General features: G+C 37.4%; 1 protein-coding gene across 2 annotated transcripts in view; it reads right to left on the bottom strand.

The window, feature by feature from the left end:
- The window catches only part of LOC126354169 (tudor domain-containing protein 3), a 156,623-nt gene extending 144,489 nt beyond the window's left edge, over positions 1 to 12,134 (bottom strand). The window contains exons 1-2 of one of the 2 annotated variants that reach the window (XM_050003604.1): positions 11,663 to 12,134; positions 11,404 to 11,488 (exon numbers count right to left, since the gene is read on the bottom strand). In XM_050003604.1, coding sequence (XP_049859561.1) covers positions 11,404 to 11,488; positions 11,663 to 11,697 — 120 coding nt within the window. In that variant the 5' untranslated portion in view covers positions 11,698 to 12,134. The remainder of the gene's footprint in view (positions 1 to 11,403; positions 11,489 to 11,662) is intronic. The other variant, XM_050003605.1, reaches the window with a different exon arrangement.
- Positions 12,135 to 13,429: the final 1,295 nt, after the last annotated feature.

The raw sequence follows: 13,429 nt of genomic DNA, 5'->3' as shown, positions 1-13,429 counted from the left end.
TAAATTTAAGCTAGGTGAGCAAAAGCTACAATTGTTGTATTTGAGGAAACCAAATATAAAACATGTTTAGCAACACTGTCTCTGACAGGAGGTTGCTTATGTTTGCACACGTAATGACCTGATTGGCTACCTTCAATGCCAATTAAATTGGAAACGGCACACCTCCAATGTTAATTAAATTGGGAATGGCATAAGATATCAGGATTTTTGTTTAACAATTACTTCTCAGTACAACCTATCCTGCAACACCCTTACCAACTTTTTGGACTGTTTCTGACAATTGTGTGTGTGTGTGTGTGTGTGTGTGTGTGTGTGTGTGTGTGTGTGTGTGTGGTTGCCTCATAAGCAAACTAATCAGAGAAAACTGAATTTAGTATAAAAATGCTGGAAACTATCAGAGAGTTTAAAAGATCAGCATAAAGATCAACCCCACAAATAGTTATTATCCAGACATCTGTGTATTGGAAAGGAAGCAACTGAAAAGGAACTTCGGCCGAAATAAGTCAGGAAAATTGACATATTAAGGGTTTAAAAAAAAAAACAACTTTTGAAGCAAGAGTTTCCATCATGACCTACTGCTTCTCTGAAAGTAAGTATGTATGGTAAAATTCTGCCCATGTGAAGCTACAAACATAGCCTTAAGTAGTACTGTCAGTTCGATTAACAGGTTTATAAAATACTGTTTGATGACAGACTACACTGCCTGGATATATTTCACCTACTAACAAGCATCTAAGAGTAACAGCAGATACTGAGATGAAAAAGGATATACAGATCAGTCCTGACTATGACCTGATTAAGTAAGTGGTTCATACAGATTCTGATTGTGGTACGGTTATCTCAATGTGTCACTGGTCTTCAATGTGTCACTACATAGTGCTAGGATTCAACCAAGAGCTCAACAGTGCTGTTATCTTTAGACAGAGATGAACAACAAGAATGGAGCATACTTGGACTGGCCAGCATGATATCATGCAACACACTGTACGGATGTTAGAACTGTAAGTGGCATTCAAACAGAAACAAGCCGGAGTTGTTACATGCAAACTGCTGACAGGAGGGCAATTTCAAGACGTGTGTAACGAGGTGTGTTTCAACCAGAGTGTGGAAGTTCACAGCCCGTCGCTAGAGGGGCACCCGTGCACGTCACATGACTATACAAAGCTAGCAGCAGCACGCATCAATCTCCCAACACTCCCAGTCGCATTGCAAACAGTGACATGGCCACGTCAACAGAAGAGCAATGAGGTGTTGCTCATTTTCTAACAGCGAAAGGAGTAGGAGGAAGAGAGATTCATCGTTGAATGTGACAAGTGTACAGCGAATACTGCATGTCCCATGCAAGAGTCACGGCATGGCACAAGTCTCTCAGGGAAGGACGGGAATCGTCAGCTGGTGACACACCATCTGGGGCACCACACTGCATTACCGATGACGTTGTCAAGCTGGTGGATGCGCTCATTACATAGGACTGCCGAATGACAGTGAAAGCCATAGCCGCTGTGGTTGGACTGAGTGTTGGAAGTGTTCACACCATCATGAAAGAACGACTACACATGTGCAAATAGTACACCCAATGAGTGTCCCACAGTCTTCAACCATACCAGAAAGCATGTCGAATGGTCCACTGTCTTGCTCACTGCTTGGGAATTGAATGTATTCCTGGTACGAGTGGTGGCTGGAGATGAGTCATGAAGTCATCACTTCGAACCAGAATCAAAACACAAAATCTCCAGTGGAAGCATCCAGGGTCAGAACCACCAAAAAAATAAACCAAGGCCATCCAAACGAATGCAGGAAAGGTTATGCTGACGTTCTTCTTTGACAAAGATGGCCCTCTTCTGATTCACTTCCTGCAGCGTGGGACAACAGTGAATGTCCAGTGTTACTCCCAAACCTTGACCAGCCTTCGCCAAGCGATCAAATCAAAACGACCAGGCAATCTCACACATGGTGTCATTCTAGTCCACAACAATGCAACACCTCATACAGCCAATGCAGCCACGGCATTCCTGCAGAAATTCAAATTTCTCGGCCACCCTCCATACAGTCCAGAACTATCTCCCTGTGATTACGCCATTGTTGGTCAACTTAAAAAGGCTCTGAGGGGCAAGCAGTTCACCTCGGACAATGATGTCCAGCTGTATGTGCAGAACTAATTAACACAGCAGTCCTGGGAATTTTATGAGACAGCCTTTCACAGACTCCTGTCACAGTAGGACAAGTGTCTCAACAGGCAGGGTCAATACTTCTACCATACAGGTACTGGTTTCTGTAATTATGCCTCCATCTTGTTTCTTTCTTAATGCCCCTTATCTAAGCAATCTTGTGAAATGGGAATATTCCAAAGGCAACAAAGTGTGAAAATAAAGACAATGCTGCTCTCAATCATTCGCATGGGTGAGCTGTTTACAAGCAAAAACAATGAGCTACAGTAGACAAGTATTGGTATGGTAACTGTCTTTGACTACTGGGGTACAGACCTACTAAATTTTCTGACAACAGTAACAATAAACCATTTCCTTTCTTTCATATATTATTTTACAGACCAATATAAATACATTTCATGGATGTTAGGTTTCTGACACACACAAGTAGGGTTATTAATGTACCAACAGCAATAAGCTTCTTATGTAGTATAATCACAGCATTCTAACAAGTCATATGGGATTACCGAAAATTGTAGCACCACAGCTACATTCACACTCAGCAAACCATTGTGAGGTGCATGGCAGAGGCGATATCCCACTGTATCAGTTGTTAGGGTTTCTTCTCATTCCAATTATATATCGAAATCAGGAAGAATGATTGACTGTAGGCCTCTGTGTGTGCTGTTGTCCTCATGATCCCTATGGGAGTGATATATAGGGGTTTGTAGTATGTTCCTAGAGTCAGTGTTTAAAGCCTGTTCTTGAAACACTTTTAGCAGACTTTATTGGGACTTCAAGAGACTATCAGTTCAGTTCCTTCAGTATCTCTGTGACACCCTCACATGGGTCAAACAGACCTGTGACCATTTGTGCTGCCCTTCTCTGCATACGTTCAATATACCCTAATAGTCCTATTTGGTGCGATTTCCACGAACTTTAGCAATAGTCTAGAACGGACTGCACAAGTGATTTGTAGGCAATCACTTTTGTTGGCTGATTGCAGTTCCCCAGTATTCTACCAATAAACCAAAGTCTACCAACTGTTTCACCCACAACTGAACCTATGTGGCCATTCCATTTCATATCCCTACAAAGTGTTATACCCAGGTATATGTATGAGCTGGCCAATTCCAACTGTAGCTCACTGAAATTATGGTCATAGCATACCAGGTTTGTTTTTGACATAGTCCGTATCAGTTCAGGAAGGCTAGGAAAAAATCTTATCTTCATAGTCTCGGATGCATATGTTAAAATGAAGGACTAAGTAAAGAACACATATTTTTTTGCTTTCTCCAAAAAAATTTCTGCTACGAGATACAGCCCTCCAAAGATAACACTGCACATACCGTTTTAAAGACATGAATTTTGGAAAAAAATTATAATGCTGTATCTCTGGAACAGTTCTAGATATTTTGTTTTTTTGTTTTTTATTTGAAAGATAATTGCTTTATGATTACAAAGAAATCCTCCATTTGGACTTATCTGTCAAAGTTCTTTTACTATAATGTTCTGAACTTTTTTTTATAATTTGTGAATCTTTTTTTTCCAAAAATGTCAATCCATAAAATTGTGATTTTCTGTTGAATAGTACCATATAGTCCTACATTTTCTGAAAAGGAGATCTTTTAGGTTGAACAGGTTTTATAAACAATTGAAATTTTTGCCATACATAATACCTGTTTTATTACCACGTTATCACATAATAGGCTCATAGAAATCAAAACCTCCCCTTATTTAACACAATTTTAGTTTTGAAAGATGAATAAGAGACTCATTTCTCAAGCATATTAAATGGATCCAAAATGTATGAGAAAGGTCCAAAGACTTCAAGGTTTCAATTTATACAACTTCTGTGCACTCTGTTTTGTACTGAAATTAGCCATTCAAGGAACTACAAATGTGTTCCACTGCTTCAGTACCTTCCTTTGATATAGAGTGATGCCTTCCCGTTGAACAAATAGGAAATTGAGCACTCACAATTTTCAAAACATTGTGAACAGGAAGTGAGCAGTAATGGCATTGGTGCTGTCCTTCCGCTGGAAACCTATATCCAGCAGCTGGTCCAAGTGGTAGCATAAAGTTCACTACAATTTCATTTAACTCATAACTGGTGTCTATAATCTCTGCACTCCATCAGTCACAGTCATACTCAAATGCCACAAACATCCCACTTTCCAGATTGTGAACTTTAATATTATCCTGCCGTTTCGGAGGTGTTGACCAAACGAACAAAATTTCTTCTTTCTTACTCTTTAAAGTGCATGAAATACAAGTTTGCCCCATAACTTTCAGTCCAAAAATGTGTCTTCTGAATTCCTTTTACAAGTATAGTTTGTTTGGAACATTTTTTTTCTGTTCGCAGAATTCTTAGATTTCCTCTTTGGACAAAAGAGTGAGGGCTGTGTAAGGTTTCATGACTCTTGTAAAATCCTCTGCATTCTGAATCACAGCTGTATTTGGTCTGGAAAAATTATGTTTTGCTTCAATAGGCCACCTACACCATCACAAGGCCCCTTCCCATGACCAGTAGCACTGTATACCCAATCAGTTGGCACAAGCGACTTACCCAATTCAAACAGCTGGTAATGATTTTTAAAATGGCTAGGAGCACCATCATAAATAATGATGATCTTCACTGCCCCTATTTGCAGTTGAATTTTGCACATTGTTAGCAAAGCATGTGCTGAGTCATGTCTTGTGTCATCACTTACAACTGCAACACCTGAGGTCTTGTTTTGAAAATAAGTCACTCCTGTAAAAATTGAAACCTGGTGATTACTCCAAGGATACCCTTGTACTTCTAGAGGGAGAATTACAGACCAATTCCCCACAAAATCACAGTGAAGCACTAAACATAGTTCTTTAGCTTGCACACACCCTTTCACTTCTGCAATGTGTTGCTGTTGCAAATTCTTCAAATGACGGTGTGTTACTGCTTTCATCAATGAAACTGTCAAAGGCAACAGTTTTCTTAATTAGTTTATTTTCCTCCCATGTCCCATATGTAATTCCTGCAAGGTTATCTGCTACATCTTCCAGGCCAAGTGTCCGTAAAGACAGTCCTCCCATTCCAGGGCAGTCGACATATTCTTGAAACAAATGTCTTTCGCATTACGTCACAGACTTCACACAACCAACCAAGATGTCAAATGTCACGTGCTCCAGCAAGTTCTACAAAGTTAGCATACAAAATTAAAAATTCACACACACACACACACACACACACACACACACACACACACAAACAGGTGTGGGTGTAGAACTACCCACTTAGATCATAGTGCATAAAATCTTGATCTTCCAATATGTGAAGTTGTATAGTTGCTCTTATAAATTGCAAAAGTTTCATTAATACTGCGAGTCATGTACCTCTTCACTTTCACAACATTTTGACCCTCAACTGTTACAGTTATAGTGCCTTTTTGTTGGCACTCAGACTAGGACAGTCCTATTTACGTTCTAGATAAAAGGATTGCACTATTTGAACTTGATCTGCCTTTACAAGATGACCATAACAGCGATCTGGTCTTCCAAAGACTCCTTTTACAGATCTCACATTTCTTGATTTGTCTACCGTATACTTTGATACCGATGGAACATGGTTCAAAATTGTTTTCCTTGAAAATGTCTCTGAAATAATAGTTAAAACTTGCACCTTTCACTGTAGGATGCAGAATATTCAACAGGTGAACTGATACCTGTGAAAAATTCCTGGCAAGAGTGCTTTGGTTCATTTTCTTCTGAAGATGGAATTTCTACTTTGAAGGTTGTGGTCAGTTTTGCTGTAGTGTATTCATCCATACCTTTAGTAATTTTTATACGCTGTCCTGGTGCACAAAGCTGATGACTCAACTTCAATTACCATGGTTTCCTAACAGGACTAACACCTAACTCTGTAGATGACTGATTGAGGGTATTTAATTCTTCCTCCATTGATGCAAAATCTGCATTGTCTGCACCATGGGAGGCTTCACGTTGTTCAGATACTATCATTGTTGTTATTCTGTCAAAACATTTAGAACACAAAAAGTCATCACTGGAAACATCTTCACTTTGAAATAGTCTTCAAATGATAACACTTATTCTCAAGCTGAATAAAGTCTGCTTTTTGTTTGTTTGTCTAATGTATCACTCTTTTTCTGGATATGCATATAACCAGCACACTTAACTCTCCTGTTGCCCCAGTAAGAAGACATTTCAAACAGTCCTTTCCACAAAACACACTGCAACTGTGTCAACTGGCAAATTCCTCATGAAAACACAGAACTCACTGGATGGTCACAGATTTCTTAAAAGCCTCTTCAGTAAACAAATTAGCACTGAACAACTACAATACAGAAACCTGCAATGAACGACCACGACTAAGAAACTGACAATAAACTACAACAAAGCATACAAAATATATGCTATAATGAAAGTGAAAAGAAATAACTGCAACAGAGAAACTGATAAATAATTGTAAACAAAGACAATAGAAACAAACACTGCAACAAAGAAATTACTAAAAAAAACTTCAGTGAAGACATACATTACCCTTGAAAGCTAAAAAAATGATTTTTAGAATAAAACCCGTCCAGGTTAAAAAGTGGACACTCTCCTTTACAAGGAATATAGTACTACCTGGTATTAATCAACGTGAAAAAATCTAACTTTTCTGGATTGGCCTTTGATAAAAAAATATTTTCTGTAAATTAAACAGAAAGAATTGAAATGGCGACAGTAAAGGAATTTTGATAGATATGTCCAAACTGAGGATACCATTGTAATCATAAGGCAATTATCTTTCAAATAAAGAAACTTTAACAAAATATCTACAACTGTTACAGAGATGCAGCATTTTAAAAAAATTTCTTAAATTCGCATCTTAAAAATGGTGTTTGCGTTGTCATCTTTGGAGGGCTGTATCACGGGGCAGGAATTTTTTTGGAGAAAACAAAAAAACACATATTTATGCGTTTTCCATTTCGTGAAATGCACGATTTTACATTCCTGAACATTTAAATCAAGCTGCCAATCTTTGTATCACTATGAAATTCTATAATATTTATGCAGCTTCTTTCGGACAGTACTTGATTACAGATAACTGCATCATCTGTAAAAAGTCTGACGTAACTATTAAAATTTTCCGCAACATCATTAATATACAACTTTAATAGCAAGGGTCCAAAAGTACTTCCCTAAAGTACAACTGAAGCTACTTCTACATCTGATGATGACTATGATAGATTACAATCAGAAGAGGGGCTAACTCAACCACAAAGTCAGCAGAGAATCTGATACAGCTTCCATCAGGCCTACAGCTTTGCGCAATTTTAACAATTTCAGCTGTTTCTCATTCCACTGACACTAATATTTACCTCACTCATATTTCAGGGGTAGAAGAATTAAATTAGGGCAATCCTCCCATGATTTCATTTCCAAAGGAACAGTCATAAACGGAGTTAAGAATTTCGGCTTTTGCACTGCTACTCTCAATTTCAGTTCTTGCCTTATCCGCTAGGTGCTGGACACTAACTTTGATGCCACTAACAACCTTAACATAGGACCAGAATTTCTTTGGGTTTTGTGAAAGATCATTTGACACTCACTCATAGACTTTCACCCATGATATCATCCTGATGGTGGATATTACTACTTAAAGCTAATTCAATATAGTTACTATGCTGTCACACATTACCCATGCAACCAATCACAAACAAGACGAATAGTATGAAACTGCAGAAATAAAATGAAACTAATGGGACAGGCGTTGAATTCTAGGAGGATTTGGGTGGGGTGCACAAACTAAATATACAACAATCCTCGTAATGAAGACATACAAAAATGAATATCCAAAATTTCACTTGATATGTAGATGAAGATACCAAAAACCCATACAGAATTTCGAAACTCGGTACAGGAAATTTCACTTGACATATATAGCTCAAACGAAGCCCATGATACCAACAAAACACATATAACAGAACTAACTATTATCAAAACACAATCAAGTTAAAATAACTACAACACACTCCCCAATATCCACTACCATGAACTACAAATTAATGAGTAACCAGTAAATTTCGTTGTACGATTTGTACTTACTATCAACAAAAAACACAAAAAATAAAATTTCAAAGCATTAACAATGAACCAATGATTCTAAAACCAAAAACAAATCAGTAGCCAATAACTAGCGGCATTAAGATAACTCAGTGACATGCCAACACAAATAACCTCCCAAAACACTGAATAAGTCCACTGCCACACTACCACCACTCACAAACAATTTAGAAACAGAAATATAACACCATAAAGTGTGCCACCGTTTATGTCAACAGGCTGTCTGCAAACATGATCCATTTCAAAGATGCTGTGTTACTATGATGTTAAACACAATTACGTAATAGGTGAAAGCCAACAGGTGGTACCAGTTTTCAGTTGAATGTGAACTATGTAATTTAGCACAAGGCATGTCCCTTGTGTCTCACTTTATATTTTAGTTGCTTATTTTCATCTTGTCTAACAAAGTTAAAATTCATTCTGAACATGAAATTTTTCATACAGGATACATGCATTATCCAAAATATCTAATTCAAAATCTCATAAGTGTATGGGTTGTAATTTCAGAGTTATATCTCACTATAAACACAAAAATTCTGAATGTCACCCTTAGACATATCAGAACGTATGACTCTTGAGAAATAATGAATGTGAAGATTTGTTTAATGAAAGAGAAACGGGGTCTCAGATAGTACAGTCATTCAATACAACTCAAAACAGACGTGAAGAAAACAGAACCACAAGAAAGGAAAATCACAGAAAGGCTGGAAAATGTGTGAATACATGAGATAGGCAAACAAGGCTGAAAATTTAGTGTACTATAGTTAAAATCAATAACTACCAAGAAGACCAAAGCGGGAAATAAATCCTGAGATCAGAGAAGAATTCTACAGTCAACGCAATTAAGATGTAAATGTAAAACAAAACTTGAGCCAATGAGTATCAGTCTTTTTTAAACAACCAAGATTCAGAAACAGAAACAAAGTTGCATCAAATTGTCCAGGATAAATTCACAGTTTGATGTTAACTGTCAACTTTTTTATGCTACAGAACTGGTGTTATATACGCAATGGGTCCTTGAGGCCGTCACACACACAATCTATAATCCATATTGCGCCAGTTTTCTTAGCCGGTACATCCAACATCCATATAAACTGCTGAAAGGCCCAAGTGTTTCACATCAACACACACAGTAAAGCCAGAAAAGTAACACTATTAACAGTTCACAATCACATCATCTTTTTTTTTCTTCCTGCCCCATTATCTGGTTTTTCAAACAGAAGAGCTACCTGAATGAACAAAAATTGTATTATAATACTGTGAAAAATGATTATGTCCAGATCCACCCACTGAGGAAAGATGAGACTTCATTCTTTACCCACTGTAGAATCTCATCTAAAATGTGATGAGTACAATGAACACCCACACTTGGATAATATCTGGATTCCTACCCACGGCATTACCCCAAAGTCTTACATCAGGAAGCTGCAAACTATGTAGTGTTTTCTTGCTCTGACAGTAACTAGTAATTGTACTTTTCTGTACTTGAAACAGTCCCCGATACCACAATAGTATGAATTACAGCAACATGACTCATATCAACTTCACCTGTTCATTCATTCTCTGTTCTGTCATCACCACTGTCATCCACTTCATGTTTCAAATTCATATTACCATTACATCTACCTCATAACCTGGATCAATGGGCTCCATCACGTTCATTCAAAAGGTATTTCTTCGAAAGGCATTTTGATGTTTCCATCATTTATTCTCAGAACTCACTGAGAATAACCCTTCTGTCCAGGCTGTTTTTAATCATGAGACGGACCTGGTAGAAGCTCCAGATTGTGCAACTTAATTATGAGACATTGTCAAGAACAATCATTATATACTACCCCAGAATTTATGCAATAAGCACAAAATGTTGAGAAACACATGTGACACACAACAATCATGCGACTGATATCATGCATCTGAGAGATGTCACGGGTAGTTTACTGTGGAACACCCAGCGTTCACAGCAAAAAGCAACCACTACACATGAAAGGTACACAGAGAGAAAATCCCAGAAAGGGAATGGATGTTCACTAGAAAGTTTGACAGATGTCTCAAGTATGTATGATATAAGCTGAGAGTTATGTCAATCAACTGAAAACACAGAGAGCGAATCACAGAAAATCATCTCCTGTGACAGCTCATGACATTTTGGTACACACAGTACACCAACAAGACAGGGCATATGTCTTAAAAAAAAGTAATGTGCATGGCAGAGGGTACATCCCATTGTACCAGTTGTTTGCTCTATTCACATACGGAATGCGGAAAAAATGATTGAATGCCTCTGTGGGTGCATTAATTAATCTAATTTTATCTTCACAATCCTGTGTGAGCAATACATAGAGTAGTGTATTCCTAGAGTCATCATTTAAAGCCAGCCCTTGAAACTTTAATAGACTTTCTCAGGATAGTTTATATCCATCTTCAGAAGTCCAGTTCCTTCAGTATCTCTGTGACATTCTCCCAAGAATTACACATGCCTGTGACCATTCATACTGCCCATCTCTGTAAACGTTCAATATCCCCTTTTAGTTCTATCTGGTATGGGTCCCACACACTTGAACATTGTTTTCCAGCTGGTCACATAAGTGAATACAAAGTAACAGTAAGATTAAAGAATGGAAGTAGAGTCATACTGATCACGGTCCAAAGTAATTTTTATTACACTGCAAATTAAAAGCCTGAGGATTACCTAACTGGCTCACGAGTACTACCAAGTCAGTCAGATTCGGTGAATGTGTTCCCTTGAGGGAATGTGGAGCTGTTTATGTCACAAATTTTATGTTCTGTAATTCATCTGATGGTGGCCCTAAAAGTTTGTAAATGCCTCAACAACGTAGTTTAACCTAAGTTTTACTTTTTCGTTGTTGAACAAATTGGTAAAACTGGTTAAGCACAAAGAAATAATTTATGCAGCTGTGCAGGTATTCTGTAATTACTAGGTATGGACACGCGGCCAGAAGAGCCGATTGCTCTGCAGATGCCAAACAGCTGAAATTCTATCCTCTATCGATTAATAAAAATGGTTGTGTTACTGTAATTTGCAAATAGCCACTTAATATTTATATTAGAAACGCAACAATACCATTTCATAACACAAATCAAGAGCAGTTACAATGCTGATTAACTTATTTAAAACACTGTGGTGACTTACGTCAAGCGCCTTTTGAATAATTTCTTTAACATCAGTTATGCTGCCATTATCTGTTATTTGGCCGACAGCTTCTTCAGAGAGATTCCTGAAAAATGGGAAAAAGAAACTGCCATGTGAGCGTTATTAAGTTCACCTAAACGTTCACATGCATAAAACGATAAAAAGCAATTTCACAGTACTGTTTTATGGTGTCCAATGGACTTGTAAACTTGTCAATTATTGCGAATTAAGGCATCATTAACAACCAGTGAAAACTAACCACCCTCGTTCCTTAAGCGCTTCGGTGACTGCCATCTTCTGTGGTGATGTATTAGGACACAAATAAAAAGAACCGCCTACGGCGTACGAGGCATGTTAGCATCTTTGTACAAGTTAATCTATTAACAAACATTTGTTCTGTTTATTCACAGTCCAAAAAAGCATACGTATTTGTTTTGATACGTATATACACATAGCCCTGTATCAGCTCAGACAAGTACTACTTGCTTCCATATTTGGAAAGCAATCAGAGATATATTTCAATAATGATGTTCCGTCCTTTTCGTTGGAGGTTTGCGAGCAGTGTTCAGCGCGCTTTTACTACGAATAAATAACATGTACAACTGAGAGACTGAAATTATTTAAATGATGGTCAAAGTCCTGAAAACAAAAGTGCCGCTTGTTTAAAAGTTTTCAACAACGTGAAACGCAATTTTTACAATGCTCAAAGAGTCTACCTGTCATGGATTCTTCAGGAAAGGAAGCAAATTCTGAAATTTGTACATGGATTGTATATCGCATGAGATCTGAACGAAAATGTTTTCTTTGAGGCGAAATATTTTTTAGTTAGGCACATATAAAGACTTTTGTCAATTCTTTAAAATGCCATGTAAAAACTTTTGCGCAAAGAAGTATAGGCCTATTTAACTACCAGGGATTTAAAAATGGAAGGAACTCCGTGTCACTGTATGATGAAGGAACTTTAAAATAGTTCTAGTTTATCAGTACAGTGGAACTAAACACTGAAAGTGAATGAAGGAAAACACCTATGTTAGCCCTTTCACATATCTGATTTTGTAACGCATCAGCTCATTTTAGTGATTGTTCTTATAACGGAAAAGAACAGAATATAGGACCTTTATGCGATGAGAAACCATATAGTTGCTATGACGAATACCATGAACTATTTTCCCGTAACAATTAGGTGCATACGAAATATTATTCTTATTATTAATATTACTTAGTTATCGTATAGCTTTCAAAGGGGATCCATCCTGCCAGAAACAAATGTACAGGATCACATTGAGCTATTCATAGCACAATTATTTGCGATCCAATGGCGAAGAAAGGTAATATCTTGAGCTGACTATTCATCATAAACGCTGCTATAACGAGGTGTACTCGAGGATTATTCATGTGAAGGGTTTTGATAGAGACTGCTTGAAACTGCTGATGAAACGTTTTCCTATGCACTTATAATCGTCAGCGTGAGCCTAATACAGATGGACAAAACCGTTCTCTTCAGGAATCAGATTAGAACCACTTGCTCACTGAAATGAGACAGCTTTTTTCGTTACTCACCACTGACCTTACACTTTATGATATCAATGAAAGCAACGCACGCTCCCTTTTTATTCAAGATCACTGTACCCGTATTTTTACCTTGTTTTAACCTGTTCTGAAGGAAAAATGAAAGAGGATTAATAATTCTGCGTTGTGTCTCTTGTAGTTTTAAAATTTCCGAAAATTTATAAATTTCGTTTGCAGTAGAAGTTACAAAAAAATCACAACAAAATTCATTATTTTAATCAAATTGTGAAATTATAAAAATAAAACTCTTTCCATTTTGTCTCATTTATATGGAAAACAAAATACAATATGAGTACTGCAGAACAACAAAAATTATTTTTCCACTTATCGCTATTAGCTAGAGTCGTCTATAATCAATATGACAATATATGTCTAGTTCAAAAATCGCTGCTTCCTTGGAGTTTTCTGATGTTATCGTCGAAACCCTCTCAAATTGAAGAACTCCCTTATGTTATGG

The sequence above is a fragment of the Schistocerca gregaria genome, chromosome 3, assembly GCF_023897955.1.
Source record: "Schistocerca gregaria isolate iqSchGreg1 chromosome 3, iqSchGreg1.2, whole genome shotgun sequence".
Taxonomy (NCBI): domain Eukaryota; kingdom Metazoa; phylum Arthropoda; class Insecta; order Orthoptera; family Acrididae; genus Schistocerca; species Schistocerca gregaria.
The sequence above is the reverse complement of the archived record's forward strand: the minus strand, read 5'-3'. Positions and strand labels throughout refer to the sequence as shown.